Genomic DNA, 18,308 nt, shown 5'->3' on the forward strand with positions numbered 1-18,308 from the left:
CTTAACTAACTAAACGGGGACATTTCATTGGTTTTTTACGAGCGAAATGTCCAGCTAACTATAACGTGTGTGAAACCTATGGTTTTTTCACTGAATATATATATATATATATAATGTATGTATGTTTAAGCAAAAGGTAAGGAGTACCTCCAAGAAAATACATATACATACATGCAGCCTGTTATACCTCAAATAGGCTAATATGCTAAAATTACATGGGTTTCTCATTAAGGATAATATTTGCATATAAATACTGTAATAGAGAACGTACACTCCCATAATGTTCCAAGACTGCCCTTTATTTTCAGAGAAAACAATAAGTAATTGCAGGCAATTAGCCCATGAGCTGCATAGATGAAAAAACATCCCAGTACAAAAAAACTTTGCACCTTGCCTTTAAGACTTCCCAGCACCTGGACACTGTGCCTTTAAGACCTCCATGAGCCCCCTGCTCCCATCATGCACCACAGGTGACAGTTGGATCAGTTCTTTTTTCCGGCTCCTTCTGGGAGGATCCTGGAGCATCGAGCTCGTCAATTTTTGATTTTTCTAGTCAGAAATTGGTTTATTTAATCTCTACTTGACATTTGCGACTGTTGATAACTTTTTCAGTTATTTTCTGACAATTTTGAGAACTATTTACTGTCAGAAATGCCAGCTTTATTTAACAAATGTCCTTCCTGTGGGAAGAAAATGTTGAAATCAGACCCACACTCTGTTTGCATTGTGTGTTTTCCATCTTCACACAATCCAGAGAAATGGTATTACTGCCAGCAAATCTCCAGAAGAACTCTGCGTGACAGGGAGAAGATAAGACAACATGCCTTACTGGAGAGAGGAAAAGGACATTCTAAAAGTGGCCTTGAGAACAATCCTGCCTTCAAAGAGCCCTCCTCTCAACAAAGACACAGTAAACGGCGTTGGTCGGCTTCTCCAGCATCCAAAAGGAAGCAAATTCCTGATTGTTCGCCGTCGGTGTCAAGATCGACGTTAGAAACGCAAGCCAGGAATGCAACTACGTCGAGGGACAGATCACAGTCGACGCAACAAGAGCCTCCGTTGCTGAAAAGTAAGTCGCCGTTGAGGCATACTACTTCGGACTCGAAGTATGTTGGTCCCGAGAGACATAAGTTGACGCCCAAGTCTGGTTCTAAGTCGAGAAAACATCAGTCGACTTCGAGACACCGCCGCCGTCACGGCGGTCGGTGTCGAGAGGATCGACGGCGAAGACACCACTGCAGTCCCATAGACAGTCGACGTCGGGGAGACCGGCATCGAGGGCTTCTTCACTTAGACATGAGTTCCCAAATGCCTCGCCGCAGAAGAGGTCGACGTCAAAGGCGGCACAATCCGAATCGTCCGCTAGAGGACATCGTTTTACGTCGAGGGAGGAAAATCCTTCTTTTCCATCAGGAGAAGTGCCAGAAAGACCGAGGTCGATGTCGAAGACCATATGGTCAAAGTCGAGGGAAGTGACATATTCGCCTGGCATTAATATTGTGCAGATCACACCAGAGAGATCTCCGGTTCCGAGGGGGGAGGGAGACTCCTGTCAATCTTTCTCCAAGATGGCTAGAGATTGTTTGACACTGGAAGATTCCACACACAAGTCCGGGCTCGGATTTCTCCCGAACATACTCTCCCTCCAGGGTCTCTGCTGAGCCTCCTCCTACTGCATCCATGAGGGATTCTCCACGCAGGTCCAGGACACGAGGATGATCTGAATCTCATCCTCCTTCCACCCCAAAAAGGAGGAGACGGAGGTCTCTGTCATGGTCCACGTCCCCAAGATCTTCTATAAGAGACTATTCACCAACATTGTCTGCGACACCTCCAGCCAGAGTGTCCCCAATTGATGATATGGAACTTTTAACGAGCTTCTATGCCGGGATGCCAGCAAACTGAACATTGATATGTTGGCACCGACGGTGTCTTCGTCAGTCATATTTGAAACTCTCACCACAGATCCTCGGCGAGGCCTCTGCTTCCTTTGGTCCCAGCTAAGCTAGAACCAGCGATGCAGAGTTTTCTGACTCCTTCTACAGTGAGCTCAGCACGAATTTCTAAGAAGTACAAGGCCCCGGATCAGGATCCACTGTTTCTTCGATTGGATCCTCCTCCAGATTCGGTCATAGTGGCGGCAGCCAGGAAAACACATCCAGCTGCAACATCCTCCGCAGTCCCTCCAGAGAAGGGCAGTAAAAACATGGACTCGCTAGGCAAAAGGATGTGTAATACATTGACATCCGTAATGAAAGTGGCTAGTGCCTCTGCTCTCCTAGGGAGGTATGACAGGTCTCTCTGGGAGTCTGGTCCGATTCGCGGAGAAGCTGTCTAAAAAAGATCAGCAAGATTTCCAATACATCCTGCAGGAAGGCGACTTGGTGGCAAACCAGGTCATTAGTGCAGCTGCTTACGCATCAGATGTGGCTACTCCCATGGCATTTGCTCAAGACGCTCAGCCTGGTTGCGTCGCGTCGCACGGGGCTGAAACCTGATGCACAGCGGAGAATTGTGAATCTCCCCTTCAATGGCACGGCTCTTTGGATCTCATGCGGATGGTGAGATGTCCAAAATAAAAACTGGGTTGGACACTCTGAATGCCGTTGGACTGGAGAAATGAAAGGCGTTACAACGGAAGTTCCGACCCTACGACCGTTGCTCTTTCCAGCAGAGGGTTCAAACCCCTCACTGGTCGAAGCAGCATCAACATCAACCCAGTTCTCACTACCATCAGCGAAGGTCTGGTTGAGGAAGGGGAGCTGCAAGACAAGCATCTTCTGCAACGAAACAATGAGCTATGGCTTCCCCCATTCCCGTTACCCACTCTGGTGGGGGGGGGGGGGGAGGGGAGGGGGGGGGAAAGCTGCAAGACAAGCATCTTCTGCAACGAAACAATGAGCTATGGCTTCCCCCATTCCCGTTACCCACTCCGGTGGGGGGGGAGGGGTAGTATTATCTTTCACCTGGACGAGTGGAAGAAAATAACAAAAGACCAGTGGGTACTGAATATTGTGCAGAATGGCTGTTTGCTCAGATTGAAATCAGTGCCTCCTTGAAAAAAAATTCTCCAAAAACACCACAAGCGGAGGTGAACAGACTTCTGCAGAAAGATGCCATAGAAAAAGTCCCTGTTCCACAACAAAGGCTAGGAATCTATTCTCGTTATTTTCTGGTACAGAAAAGAGGCCCTACCAGAGGGTACAGACCAATACTCGACCTGAGACTTTTAAACCAATTAATCCGCAAAGAAAAATTTAGAATGTTAGCACTGCACCAAATCATTCCTCAACTGCACCAAGGGGACTAGATATGCTCCATAGATCTGCAGGATGCCTACTTTCATGTACCGGTTTCCAAGAAACATCGTACATTTCTGCGGTTTCAAGTAGCAATCCAGCACTTCCAGTTCAAGGTTCTCCCGTTTGGGCTCAAATCAGCTCCCCGCACTTTTTCGAAATGCATGGCAGTAGGGGCAGCTTTTCTTCGCAAACAAGGGATATTCATATATTCTTTCCTGGACGACTTGCTTCTGAAGAGCTCGTCACCCACTCTGCTTCAGAGTCCTCTCTTATTCTGCCTTCAAATGCTGAGCAATCTGGGCCTACAAGTCAACTACAAAAAGTCTATCTTCACCATGACCCAAAAGATCCACTAACTGGATGCTTCTCTGGATACCGCAAGGGCATGTGTGTATCCTTCGAAGGAGAGCTTATCCATAATACGCGAGAAATGAGGCAAACTTCTCCGTTCCCAGCATCCCACAGTCAGACAGGTGTCATCGCTGCTAGGCTCGATGGCATCCTGCATCTTAATCGTGCCAAACACCATATTACATATGCGTCCTCTGCAGCAATCTCTGGAGGACCAGTTGACGCAGATATCAGGTCGCTGGGAGGACCGTGTGTTTCTCCTCCAGTCGGCCAAGGATTCCATCAGATGGTGGATGAAGTGATCCTATCTATTGAAGGGAGTTCCTTTTCACCAGGAATCACCTACTCAAACAATCTTCACGGATGCTTCCAGCCAAGGTTATGGGGCTCATGTGGTTCCTCTCCAGGTGCAAGGGCTTTGGTCAGAGACAGAACAAGGGTATCATATCAATCTCCTAGAACTGAGAGCGTACACCTAGCATTCAAATCACTGTTCCCTTGCATCCAGTCGCTTTCCCGGTTTGTTCAAACGGACAATACCAGAACAATGCATTATCTGAACAATCAGGAGGGAGCCCGGTCGAAACCTCTCTGGAGTCTCAGACCATCTGGAAATGGCTTCTCGCAAGAAATCTGACCATTGTGGCGATTCATCAACCAGGAACTCTCAACGTCCAGGCAGACGCCCTGACTCGGTACTTCGTCGAAGCTCACGACTGGGCGCTAAACAACAAGGTCACACAGGACATTTTCCACCATTTGGGAAGTGCCAGACCTCGACCTGTTTGCAGACGCGGAAAACTCAAAATGCCCCATTTTCGCATCAAGGTTTCACCAACCAGGGTCACGGGGGAATGCTATTTATTTATTTAATTAATTAATTATTTGTCCTCATTTGCCTTCTTTCCACCCTTCTTCCAACGATTCCGCCCTGGGTTATCAAACCTCATTTGCTGGGACAAAGGGATGAAATGGTGTATGTGAAGAAAACCCCAAAAGGGAATGCGCTTTTGATAAAATGGTCTCAGACATTACTTTACGCTTTTCCACCAATCCCATTGATACCCACAGTGATCAACACGTTCTACAGGGCCAAGATCATAATGATACTGATAGTACCAGAATGGCCTTGTCAGTGGTGATACCTGGACCTTCTTCAGTTATCAGAGGTTCCACACAGGAGGTTACCATGCTGATCAGACTTGCTGTCCAAGAACGAGGGGAACCTCTCATCCCTACGATTGACAGCATGGCTCCTGAAGTCCTTCATTACGGACACTTAGACTTGTCTTCTGACTGTATGAACATACTTAAAGAAGCCAAAAGAGCTTTCACCAGAAAATCATCCACTTTCCAATGCAAGCGATTTTACTTATGGTGCATGGACAATGGTCATGATCCCGTTCGGGATCAAGAGCAGGTGATCTTACCGTATTTGCTGTACCTGGCCAAATCAGGCCTTCAGTTTTCCTCTATAAAGGTCCATCTAGCAGCTATCACAGCATACTGAAAGTCTCCTATACAGGTTTCCTTTTTTCAAATTCCTGTGGTTAAAGATTTTCTTGAGGGGTTAAAGGTCTACCCACCGATCAGAACTCCATCTCCACCTTGGGAGCTCAGCATAGTTCTTGCTAGATTGATGGGTGCTCCATTTGAAACCTATTCACAGAGCCTCTCCACAGCACTTGTCATGGAAGACAGCTTTTTTAGTGGCCATCATCTCTGCTCGCTTAGTGAGTGAGATTCAGACTTTATGCTGTAAAGAGCCTTCTATCGTGTTTCATGCAAACAGAGTGGTTCTTGGAGCCCATTCAATGTTCCTACCTAAAGAGGTCTTGGATTTCCATAATAATCAGGCCATCACTCTGCCCACGTTCTTTCCTAACCCTTCAAACCCTCCGGAGAGGTGCCTTCGTTGACTAGATCTCAAGAGGGTCCTGAAATTTTACTTAGACAAAACCAAGGCATTGAGAAAATCAGACTGCCTGTTTGTAATCTATGGTTCCTTAAATACTGGTTGTGCAGCTCAAAAAGGTCCATCTCTAGGGGGATAGTGTTTTGTATCTCTATCTTACCAACTAGCCAACAAAGCCCTCCTGGGCAAACCAAATACTCATTCTACCAGGGGAAAGGCCTCGACCATGGCTCTCCTTAGGAATGTACCTATTGCATAGATTTGTAAAGCAGCCACATGGTGATCAGTACACACTTTCACTCGCCATTACTGTTTGAACTCAGACACACAGGTGGATGCTCAGTTTGGGCAAGTCTCTCTAAGAAATGTGTTTAGATAATTCATCCTTAAGGTGTTATATTTGCTTTATTTATGCTGTTGCTTGTCCGTGGGAAAGTGGGGATGGGCTTGCTATTCTGTTCAGTGCTTATGACTATTGATGAGTATCCCCTGGAAGAGAAGGATAAGTTACTTGTCATCCTAGTTCTGTTCCAGGGGTATGCTCGTCAGTCATAAGCAACCCTCCCGCCTCCCCAGACGAGTATTGACAGCATTGTAGCGTTTTTGCACCTTTGTCTTGGTTCCTACAGGTTAGTACACTGTAAAAAAAGAACTGACCTAACTGTCACCTGTGGTGCATGATGGGAGCAGGGGGGCTCATGGAGGTCTTAAAGGCACGGTGTCCAGGTTCTGGGAAGTCTTGAAGGCAAGGTGGCAAGTTTTTTGTACTGTGGTGTTTTTTCATCTATGCAGCCTATGGGCTAATTTCCTGCTATTACTTATTGTTTTCTCTGAAAATGAAGGGCAGTCTTGGAACATTATGGGAGTGTATGTTCTCTATTACAATATTTATATGCAAAATAATTTTCCTTAATAAGAAACCCATGTAATGTTGGCGTATTATCCTATTTGAGGTATAATAGGCTGCATGTTTATATATGTATACATGTATATATGCATGTTTTTGAATGTACTCCGTACCTTTTTGCTTAAACATACACATATATATGTATTTTTGTATATGCTCCGGGGTCCCGCACGTGTGCGGGGATTATTCAGTGCTTATGACTTGGCTGAGTACACCCCTGGAAGAGAACTAGGATTACAGGTAAGTAACTTATCCATCCTAACTATTTATCTACAATTGCATCAATATTGAATTACAAAAATAAAATTAAAATAAATTTAAAGTACAACAACACTTGAAAAGCCGGAGTTTTACTAAATGCATCTTTAATCTACATATAGTACCTTCCTTAGGCATATATGTACCTTCCATGTACTTATGTATGTATCTATATATGTATTACTTACCGCTCTCAATATATCCTCTGACTCATCTTAAACTCATTCTACCACTTTCCAATGCACTACCCTATTTCTCACCCTATACCTCTATCAATATATCCTATACTCCACTCTTTCATCCCAAACCCCATACCACTACTATGATCCCCCAAATAACCTGTTCTACACTCTTCCCTCCTCTACCCCTCCTTGCATCATCTCAGACCTCCTTTACTATTCAGATCTCCCAAACAAGCCTTTCTAAACCCTTCCCTCTGGCTCTTCACCCTTCATCTCCCATTTTCTCATCCCAAACCCCCTCCTTCTGCTATGAACTCTCCCAAAAAACAACATTCTAGACCCTGCCCTCTTCTATCCATCATTCCCTCTTCTATCCTGCCACTATTGCTTTTCAATCCAGACGATCATGTCCACCACTCAAATTAATTGCTTATTTCCTTTGACTAAATTCCCACTAATCCTGTTGGGGTTCCGAAGTAGCGTGCTGCTCACAGAAAAGCGTTAAAACACATTATCAGGGGTAGCAAGCGCTATATAACTGCAAACCTTTTCCCTCGTCTATCCCTACACTATCTTTCTTAATCCAAGTAACTGACTGGTATATCCACCCCTCAAATTACTTTTATATTTTACTTTACTAATTCACCACTAATCCTTTATGGGTTCCGGAGTAGCATGCTACTTACCGAAAAAGTGCTTCGACACCTTGTTGGGGGTAGTAAGCTATATGTAAATGCAATTACAATACAATAATGCAGCACATGTTTTTGATAATATTACTTGATTTTTTTTTTTATGATTTGTAAACCCGCTAAATCTGTATGGGCAAATATATCACCTCATTAGTACTTGGTTAGCAGCCAAAGGCAGAAATAAGCAACTGAAAGATGACCAGTTAACCTTTGTGCAGGGCCTTCCACTACCTGCAAACACGTGTCGCCATAGTTTTAGTAACTTTTTATCCATTCTCTCAAGAACAACTTTTTACCATCTGCAGATTATGCAGCAGATGATAGATTATGAGGCACATGCGGTATACTTCAAAAAAATATTTTCTCCAGGGAAGAGGCACAATCTGGCCCCCAGGAGAAAACGACCATTTGAAAAAAACTATTTATGGCCCCCAAAGGAGTTCGACCTCCCTGCCTGTATTGTTTTTTCGTTGTGTGTTTGTTTTTTGTTTTTTTATTTTATATTTTTATTTAAGCAAATGTGTGGTTTTTGACCTGTGGTCTGTAGCTAATGCTAAAATGTATATGGTGAATCTGAGAAAAGGCCCAGGAGACCACAATACATCCGCCCAGGAATATTGTGAAAGGCATTTTAGATAGGTGCCACTGTCCTGTGGAACATAGCTAGTCAACCCTTTCAGATCTATTTTTTACAAATGGCATAGCCTGGTGATGGCCTATTGAATCTAAACTGTATCCATGCTTCAGTTAAAAAAAGGCATTGCTTGCAACCAAAATTCAGGCTTGTGCTACCAAATGTTGTCGATTATTGTCAGTAGAAAAACCTGTGTCAATAAATAGTTTTAGCCTTTTAGACTCTAGGACTAATTTGAATGTTCAGATATGTGCCCTTTACATTCTAGTGTTTAAGCATAGCTGGTGCATTGCTAATATTACTTGTTTTCAGTCTGATGCTTATGCCCACAAATCTCTATCCATTTAAGTCACCTATTGCATTTTGTTTTAAGTTTATGTATTCTAATGAAAGCCCCACTTGTAGGGCTGAAACATGTTGGCGGTCTTGGAAAATAGTTTAGATTATTAGAAACCTGTTTATAGACTTTTTTAACATGCATTTTAATTTGCAAAGTTCTCTCAGTCACCTTCTCACTCAATTATCCTTGCCACTCCGTAAGAAAGCCAGTTCACTCACATCCAAGCACTTTTTCAAAACGTTTAGTATATTATCATTTACCATTGTGTGCAGGAAAGTAGCAACTCAGTCCCTATGAGTGCAGGTAAGTGGAGCCTTCCTTACTGCTGGATTCTCCAAGAATCCCATTCGTGCAAGCAGGATTAAGAGACCCAACGCCCTTGAGCACACATGCACACACCTATTCACATGGTCACAACACCTCAAGTCTGGTAGGGAGGCACGTCCTACATCATAGGGTCTCAGCTGTCTTTGTCGTGCACACTCAAACCCCTTCGTAATTGAAGTGCTACAGTGCTAACCTATGTACAAATGACCTACAGAACTGTCCAACCCCTGTCCTGTGAATGGTCTCATTGTAGTCATGCTAGCACTATATAATAAACCAGGATAGCTACATTGAGGGAGAAAGATATGATTTTTGTTGCCCAGTTCTTCCTCCTTTTTTACAAACCACCAAACGCCTGACTGTTGGTAAATGGTAATGGTCTAGGTCTCTCTGTGGTTGACTTAAGGTCTGGCAGGCTATGAGAAAGAGGAATTGATTCCCTGTGTTTGCAGCTCTCCCCAAATGTCACATATCCACCTCCTCTTCCATATGTTAGGGCTTTGGTCATGAAAAAGAGAGATTGGATTAACAGAGTGGGCAATGGTACCTTTTAGAAGGAGCACCAATACATGTGGCTATTTTCAAGCTCGATCTGCTCCATTCTGACCATATACTTAGAACTGAACTTTGGTATGTTGTAAATGAAACCAGCCCCATTGTCCTGTTATTTCATTTTATGTGTTTAATTGATGTACTCTCTGGTTTCGTAGTCTTTGTTTGTATCCACCACATCCCCTCAAGAGCTAGCTCTGCTTATGTTCCTGAGAGATGGCAGGTTTAAAATTTAACGAACTGAAGTGTTAAATTCACAGACCACCTGCCATAGTTTGAGCATACACACGTCTTTATAATTACAGGACTTCTGAAGGTCTCGAAAAATCCATGCATGAACAGATTGAACAGAAGGAGAATTGGAATCTGCAGGTATGACACTACCCATGCGTGTTTTTCTTTGTGTATGTGTGTGTTCTCAATATGGCCAACAATGTATCTTTATTTTTTTTAAAACAGACTTAAAGTAGAATCTAACTGTGCATTACTGTTTAAAACCTTTGTATATGACCACACATTAACGTTTGCTGTGAAACAGCAAAATATTACATCTGAGAAAGGTATAATTGAGATGATATTAAATTATTTCTGTTTTCAAAAAAAGGTCTGAGTTGGATCTGGTAAATGTACGAAGAAAAGGTACTTTGTAGCAACTGTACAAGGACAAGAAAGCTTTTGCATAAATAGCTCCCCTATCAGATTAGCTAAAACCAGATCCTGCTCGCTGGAATATGAGACCTAATTGTGAAGGAGGCAAAAAAATGATGGATGTAAATTTGTAAATCGGTGTGATCCGCTGGTATTGTTTCCACATTTATCGAATGCATCCAAAGTAAATACCAGTGGTACCAAATGATTCATGAAAACTAGATTAACCAATTATGGCTATGGAGGTAAAGCCCTGATATCTATACACTCCTTCCTAATAAACAGAGTTATGGCACATTCTTTTGTTCTATTTCTGATGTTTTCTTTTGGGTGAGAGTCCCTCAAATCTAGTAATTGGGCCCAGCACTTTAAACCTTTGCATGCCCTCCCCCCTCCCCTGCAGGCCTAGTTATGTTTTGGTCTCAAGTTAAATCATACGCTGCTGATAACCAGATTTTTCTTCACTATTTCAGAGAATCCTTATGAGCTCAAAAGCTACTTTTTTTTTTTTTAAACCTATTTTATTTCGTCAATTTGACTATCACAAATCAGGGCTCTGTACTCCAGAGACATCTGCCATATCGATCATACATATACAGGCAAGCAAATTACATTTGTATATGAAAAATCACAATATACTCCCCCCCCCCCTCTCCTCCCCCAACTCCGCTGTGATCGCACTACTTCCGCCTAATCTTGTTTTCCCGCTCCCACCAACCAAATATCCCACCCTCATGGTTGCACCCCCACGTCCTCCCCCCTTGGCCACTGGACCCTACTTGCAACTACCCCAATGTATGGGTCTCCTCCTCCACCGGCGGCTCTAACCATATTCCCTGATAGTCCGCCCACCGTTTCCAGATCTTATAGTGTTTGCGTGGGCACCCCCTGGCCACAAAGACTGGCTGCTCCAGTCCCACACAAAAATCCAATCCATTCTTCCATACAGTCATGGAAGGGGCTCGTGTCGCCTTCCACTCCCTTGCAATATCCCGTTTAGCCAGCGTAAACCCCAACAACATAAGGTGTTGTTTGTAGCTATTGCCCCCTATGCCTTCCATGACGTGAAGTATAGCCAGCCGCGGCGTTCGAGGGAGCTCCTACCCCAGCACCTCTGAGAGGCATGCAAACACTCCCCTCCATAAACGATCTAAGGACGTGCACTACCATATAGTGTGCAGGGAAGTGCCTTCCTCCCTACCACAACGCAAACACTCCGGGGAATCAATCAATCCCTCCGCCACAATCGTGTTCTTGTAAAATAAACCCTGTGAAGGTATTTAAACTGAACCAGACGGAGCAGCATGGCTATAGCCGTGCCCCGTGGCGCTGCCAGTGCCTCCGTCCATTCCTCTTCCTCTAGGGCGCCCAAGTCTGCCTCCCAATCCCTCGACGTTTGCGCAGTGTGGAGGAACAGTCCTTCAGGTCCTCCATAAAGACTTTCACCTCCAGTGGGCTAAATTCAGGGAGTGACTCCAAACCCACCAGAATAGGTGACAGGAGGTATCGAAAAAAAGTGCACCTGTGGCATATGGAACTCCCTCTGTAGATCCTGAAAGGACTTGAGTGTCCTAACCCTTATTACATCTCCCAGTGTTGAAATGCCAATATCATCCCATCCCTTGAAGCCCTGTAGTGCCACCAATTGAGGCAGACGCCCATTATTCCACAGAGGGGTCTCCCGAGTCAAGGTGTTCCACCATCCCATGCGGCGCAGAGCCTGCCTCCAGATCTGAAACACTATCCGTGTGACCGGTGGCAGCGCACCTCTCAACGGTGCCGAGTATAGGAGTGTGTAGTGTGACGCCCCATAAGCTGCCGTTCCAGCACATGCCGGATCTCCCCTATCCCTATACCACCATTCATTAAGAACTAACAAGTGCGATGCCTGGTAGTATGATAAGATATCCGAGGTCGCAAGCCCTCCGCAATATGTGGACAAAAAGCACGTACGTATTGCCACGCGTACCCTACCCCCTTCCCACAAAAATTGCCCGAGCACAGAATTCACCAGCCTAAACCAGCTAGGCGGGATCTGGTATGGGTGGTTCTGTAGCTGATCAAGGAGCCGAGGGAGCGCCACCATCTTGAAGATTGCTGATCTTCCAAACAGGGTCAGGGGCATACGGGACCAAGATTTAATGTCTGAGCGAACTCACTCCCATACCGGAGCCACGTTCCTTTCCCAGGAGATTGCCGGTACGTCTGACAGGAATACCCCCAAGTACTTCAGGCCCGCCAACGGAACCAAGGAAGCCCACGCACCCACTCTCGTTTGTTCTCCCAGAGCCCACAAGGTGGACTTGCGGGCGTTCATATGCAAACCCAACGTTTCCCTAAAAATCTACATGATGTGCATAAGCCGAGGCCCTGTCCTGTCCACGTCCGTAAGGAAAAATAGGACATTATCTGCGTATAACGCGATCCGGTCGGACAGACCCGGGGCCCATTCGAATCCCCGGACCTGCGCATCAATGCGTACCCACGCCGCCAATGGCTCCATGGCTAGGCCGAAGAGGTACGGAGACAGGGGGCACCCCTGCCTCGTACCCTGTCCTATGGAAAAGGTGGGGGAGGAGCGCCAGCCACCCGAACCGACGCTGTGAGCTCTGTGTAGAGGAGAGTTATGTATGAGAGGAAGTGGGGACCAAGATTAAGTCTCCGTAGCAATGCAAAGAGGTAAACCCAGCTGAGGGAATCGAACGCCCTGTCCATATCTGCCAGGAGTAGACACCGGCTCTCCCGTTCTCCGTATGGCCGCCACCGCAACGTGCGCCCTCCGTATGTTGTGTCTGGTCGCCCGCTGGGGCATAAATCCCGCCTGGTCCGGGTGCACTAAAGCAGTGATATGGGGCAGAAGACGATTTGCCAATGCCTTCGCCAGTATTTTAGCCTCCACGTTTAACAGGGATATGAGGCATGTTGATCTGGGTGCCGACCGGGCTTATGGAACACCACCACTTCCGCGTGCCTCCAATCCAACGGGAGCCCCCCCTTCCCGGGCCTCCTCCACTACTGCTCGGTAATACGGGACCAATTGTATATTATAACGATGGAAAAATTTGCTAGGAAACCCATTGGGTCCCGGTGCCTTACCCAAGTTGAGCTCCCCCATCGCCACACCCAACTCCTCATCTGTCAGTGGGGCCTCCAACTGGTCCCGCACCTCATCTGGCCCCATTTTGGGAGGCAACTCCGCGAGGAACTTGTCAATGGTGGCTCCTGGTAAACATTCCCGCGGGGTGTACAATTCTGCAAAATAGGCGGCAAAGCTCTTGGCTATGGCCGGGGGAGCCGTAATCGGCTTCCCTGCCGAATCCAGACTACCCGGTAGATCCTGGGCATGGACGGTACCGTGGCAGAGACGGTGCAACATTTTACTAGACTTGTCCCCCCATTAATATACTCTGCTGTGCGTCGCCAACCAGACCTGATGTGCCTCATCTACCAACAGGGCTGCACAGGCCTGTTGTGCATAGAGCAATTTCCGCATGTTCTGATCCCTCCCTACCCCTTGACACCGACGCTCAAGTGCCTCCACCTCCGCCTCTGCATGAATCAGTTCCTCCCTGCGCTTCCTCCTGGCCACCGCGCACCAAGATATATCAACTCCACACAAGGTGGGCTTCATCGCTTCCCACAAAGTCACGGCACCAGTGACAGATCCCTCATTGTCCATCTGATACCGAGCAATCGCCTCGCTCATATGGAACCCATACTCCTGTATTTTACAAGTACCAAGTGGATAATCTCCATCGGAACGGTTGTTTCCCCCTACCTATATATATCTCAATGGACACCGGAGAGTGATCCGAAAGGCCACGAGGCATAATTTCGGCTGTCGCCACCCTACCCACTGCCGCCCGAGGAACAAAGACATAGACTAGATAGTGAGTGATGAACCGCCGAGAGGTATGTGTATCCCCGCCGATCGCCATGCATTCGTCGCCATATGTCTATCCAATCCAAACCCATAACTAGCGAGTGTAGTTTCGTGGAAAGACCACTCCCTAGGCGACCCCAAACTCTAGTCCTATCTTTAGTCAGGTCCATCACATCGTTCCAATCCCCACCCACCACGGATAATCCATCCGGCATGTCAGCCCACAAAGAGAGCAGTTTCTCAACCAGGTTCCATTGTAAAGGAGGGGGAGCATAGACACTGCCCAGGGTTAGGAAATCCTCCCCAATTCTGCCCCTAATAAATGGATACCCCCCCTGCGTATCGGCCCACTGTTGTACGTGTACATATGGAACCCCAAAAGCTACCTTTTAAAACTCCATGAAGGTGGTGCCAACCTGGATGCAAAAGAATTGCTTCACTCTTAACGGTGATAAGAGGAGGATTTTAGTTTGTGGTAAACAACATGAAATATGGGCATCTGATGGTGGGCGGATAAACTGCGTTCTCTTCCAGGGGATACTCATCAATAGTCAGAAGCACTGAATAGTCCTGCCCACGTGCGGGAACCCCGGAGCATATATTAAATACATTATAGATGTATGTTTAAACCTTTAAAAAGTACGAATAACTCTAAAACATACACATACATGTACAAGCCATATATAAATACATGCAACCTACCTAAATATTGGGTAACAAATGCCAAAATTTCATTGAATGTTTCATTTAAAATAATCATACATATTTCTACTACATAGAACATGAACACCTCAGATTTCAGAACATAGCCTTTATTTGACAGGAAAAAGACAAGGGAATAAAAGGCATTATTAGCCGATAGGCTGCATTGAAAAACATAAACTGCAAATTGGCGCTGTGCCTTAAGACCTCCAAGTTTTCACCAATCACATCATGCCTCACAAGTGAGAGGTCGGTTCTTATTTCCAGCTCCTTCAGTGAGGATCCTTGAGCACTGAGCTCTTCATTTTGTTATTCCTGTCAAAATTTCTGTCCAGAAACCAAATCTTTTGCTGTCAGTTGACAGTTGTTAGTACCTGCTGTACTTTTAACCTCCTTTCTGAGTAAATAAGAAACTTTCTGTCAGAAAATGCCATCTTTATTCAACAAATCCCCTTTGTGAGGCAAAAAGATGACAAAATCCGATCCACACTCTGTATTGTGTTTGCCATCTTCTCATCACCCAGAGACTTGCTACTACAGAAGAACATAGCGTGCCAGAGAAGATACGACTGCATGCTCTGCAAGAGGGAGAAAAGGTATGACCTTCAAGTGCCCTTGGAAAGTCTCAAACCCCTGAAAAACCTGAACACAGGTGGAGAATGAAGAAAAGACACCAAAAATGCCGTTCTCCATCGCCGTTGACAGGTAGGAGGTCAATGTCGCAGGAAATCCTTGTGTGCTCATCATCTGAATCATAGTCCATGTCGGAGCGACCATCAAAGCATGCAGCGATTTAGTGGCACCCGATGGTGGAGAGATCGCCGTCAAGGCATTCAGCGTCAGGGTCCCGTTGACCCAGAGAAAGTTGACGTCAAGGCCGCATACATCGGCGTCAAAGCAGAGATGGAACGCTCGCCATCACGCCACTCTATGTTGCACAAGAGATCGACATTGAAGCAACCCTTGGCGCATGGCTTGACGGCGAGACCCTCACCCCGCCGGTTGACACCAGTACAACAGAGCTCTGGCTCTCTGTCAAAGGACAAGTAGCATCACTTGACATCAAGATCCTCACCGGCGCACTCCCGGTTGACACCGGTACAGTAGTTCTCTGGATCGCCAACAAAGGACAGACAACGTCGGTCGAGGTTCATACCTACGTAAACCTCTAACAGTGCAACCTGTTCTGGTGGAGTCTAAGAGGCATACATCGACGTTGTGACCCCGACGATCAATGTCGAGGGACAGATCTTCTCAAGGGATCAGAATTGTACAGATTTCAGCAAAGGGATCTCCAACCCCGGAGAAGGATGTACTTGTCAACCTTTGGCCATGTTGGCTCCAGAGTGTGAAGGAATGGAAAGGGCCACATCAGAGTCCACGTTTGTACTACTCGCAGACCTACTCCCTGGCTAGGGTATCAGCTGGTACTCTTCCCAATACTACTACAAGATCTCCACGAAGATCGCCACAAAAACCACGATCATCTTCTACACGGAGATCACAATCTAGAACACCACTCAGGCATACACCATCTAGATCTCGTCACTCTCGCTCATCGAGATCTCGCAGACACAGGCAGAGATCTCCCCCATGGTCCACTGACACCTCTCGTTCCTCTGTGCAAGACTATTCTCCAACTCGATCAGCTACACCCACAGCAAGGGTCTCACCTGTGGACGACATAATCACTGAAACTAAATATTGGAATGCCTGCTCCAGTCACATTGACTTCTGTGATATTTGAAACATAGCGTCACAGGGCTTCATCCAGGCAGATGCCACTGCTGGTTATTTGTCTTTTAGAACCAGCTCTGCAAACTTTCCTAACACCAGCATCAATTAGTGCTGCACCTTCACGCATTGCGAAGAAATATAAGGCGCCTGACCTGGACCCTCTCTTTTTCAGATCTGATTCACAACCTTATTCGGTTCTAATCGAAGCGGCTAGGAAGACGCAACCAGGAGCGAACGCATCTACAGTGCCCCCTGATAAGGACAGTTAACACTTTGACTCGCTCGGAAAGAAAATGTGCAACACCTCCTTGTCCTACATGAAGGTCGCCAGTGCCTCAGCACTGTTAGAGAGGTACGACAGAGCGCTATGGGATTCACTGTCCAGGTTTACTGAAAAACTGCCAGATGAGGATAGACCAGATTTTTGGGAAAACCTCCAGGAGGGTGGCCTGGTGGCTAACCAAGTCATCAGCGCAGCCGCTGATGCATCTGATCTAGCGGCCCATGACTATTCCCATGTAATCTGTGCATGATGCTCCTCCTGGCTAAGACTTCCGGGGCTTAAGCCTGAGGCCCAGCACAGAATTTGAAACTTGCCATTCAGTGGAAATTCATTGTTTGGCACAAATTCATTGTTCGGCACACATTCAAATGATGAAATGGTGAACATGAAGACTAAGCTAGATATCCTCAAAGCAGTTGGGCTTAAAGCACAAAGAATTCTGGCACAAATACCGTCCCTTCGATCATCTCCCTTACCGGCTGAGTGTTCCAATCCTTCACTGGGCAAAACAGCAGCAACACCAGGCCATGTCACACTACCATCCATGCAGAAGGCCCGATGAAGGGGAGCCCCTCGTCCCTCTGCCTCCTCTGCCAAAATACCATTGAAGCAATGAACAGCCACTTCCCTGTGCCGGAGTGTGGAACGGAGAAGTGGGGGGGGGGGGGTGGGGTGAGTATAGTCTCATTCCTGGACGGGTGGTGTAAGATGACAAATGAGTGCTCAATATTGTTCAGAATGGGTTCTCCATCAGGTTCAACTGTTCACCGTCTGATGATCCATTTGGAGAAATTCTTGTTACCAACAAGACCTACTACAAGCAGAAGTAGCCACTCTGCTCTAAAAAGAAGCCGTCAAAGGTTCCTGCCTCTCAACTAGGCCTGGTAATCAACTACTGTGATTTCCTGGTACGGAAGAAGGGTTCAAATTGGGAGTATTGACCCATTCCTGACTTAAGACTCTTCAATAAATTCATCTGCATGGAGAAGTTGCGGATGCTTGCCCTTCACCACATCTGCCTCCAACTCCATCAGGGGGATTGGTTGTGCGCCATCGATCTACAGGATGCCTACTTCCACATCCCGTTTATCAGAAAACAGAGGAAGTCCTTGTGTTTCAAAGTGGCATCCAAGTACTACCAATACAAGGTCCTGCCCACCGGGCTCAAGTCAGCTCCTTGCACGTTTTCCAAGTGCATGGTGGTGTTAGCTGCTTACCTGCGGATAAGGAAGCTTTTCGTCTACCCACCCTTAGAAGACTGGCTAATCAAAAGCTCCTCGCCTTTCCTCACGCAGGACACCTTCAGACCTGCATACAAGTGTTGCAACAGTTGGGACTTCACATCAACTTCAAGAAATCAACCCTTAACCAAACTCTGGTGATTCACTACCTAGAAGAAATTCTAGACACTGAAAATGCAGTGTATCCTTTGGAGAAGAGGTTATCCTCAATCAACATGTGTCTGACTCTCCACCACGCTCCTTCTCCCCTCTGCTGGGATCCATGGCATCGTGCATCTACATTGTTCCTAATGGGAGACTTCACAGCCAACCTCTCCAGTAGATGCTGGAAGTCCAATGGGTGCAGTTCTTTGA

General features: G+C 46.3%; 1 protein-coding gene across 3 annotated transcripts in view; it reads left to right on the forward strand.

Annotated features, from left to right (window-relative positions):
* The window catches only part of MRNIP (MRN complex interacting protein), a 348,104-nt gene that overhangs the window by 142,077 nt on the left and 187,719 nt on the right, over positions 1-18,308 (forward strand). For all 3 annotated transcript variants that reach the window (XM_085617754.1, XM_085617753.1, XM_085617752.1), the window contains exon 4: positions 9,766-9,832. In XM_085617754.1, the coding sequence (XP_085473880.1) occupies positions 9,766-9,832 (67 nt within the window). The remainder of the gene's footprint in view (positions 1-9,765; positions 9,833-18,308) is intronic.

This window comes from Triturus cristatus, chromosome 7, assembly GCF_964204655.1.
Source record: "Triturus cristatus chromosome 7, aTriCri1.1, whole genome shotgun sequence".
NCBI classification, from domain to species: domain Eukaryota; kingdom Metazoa; phylum Chordata; class Amphibia; order Caudata; family Salamandridae; genus Triturus; species Triturus cristatus.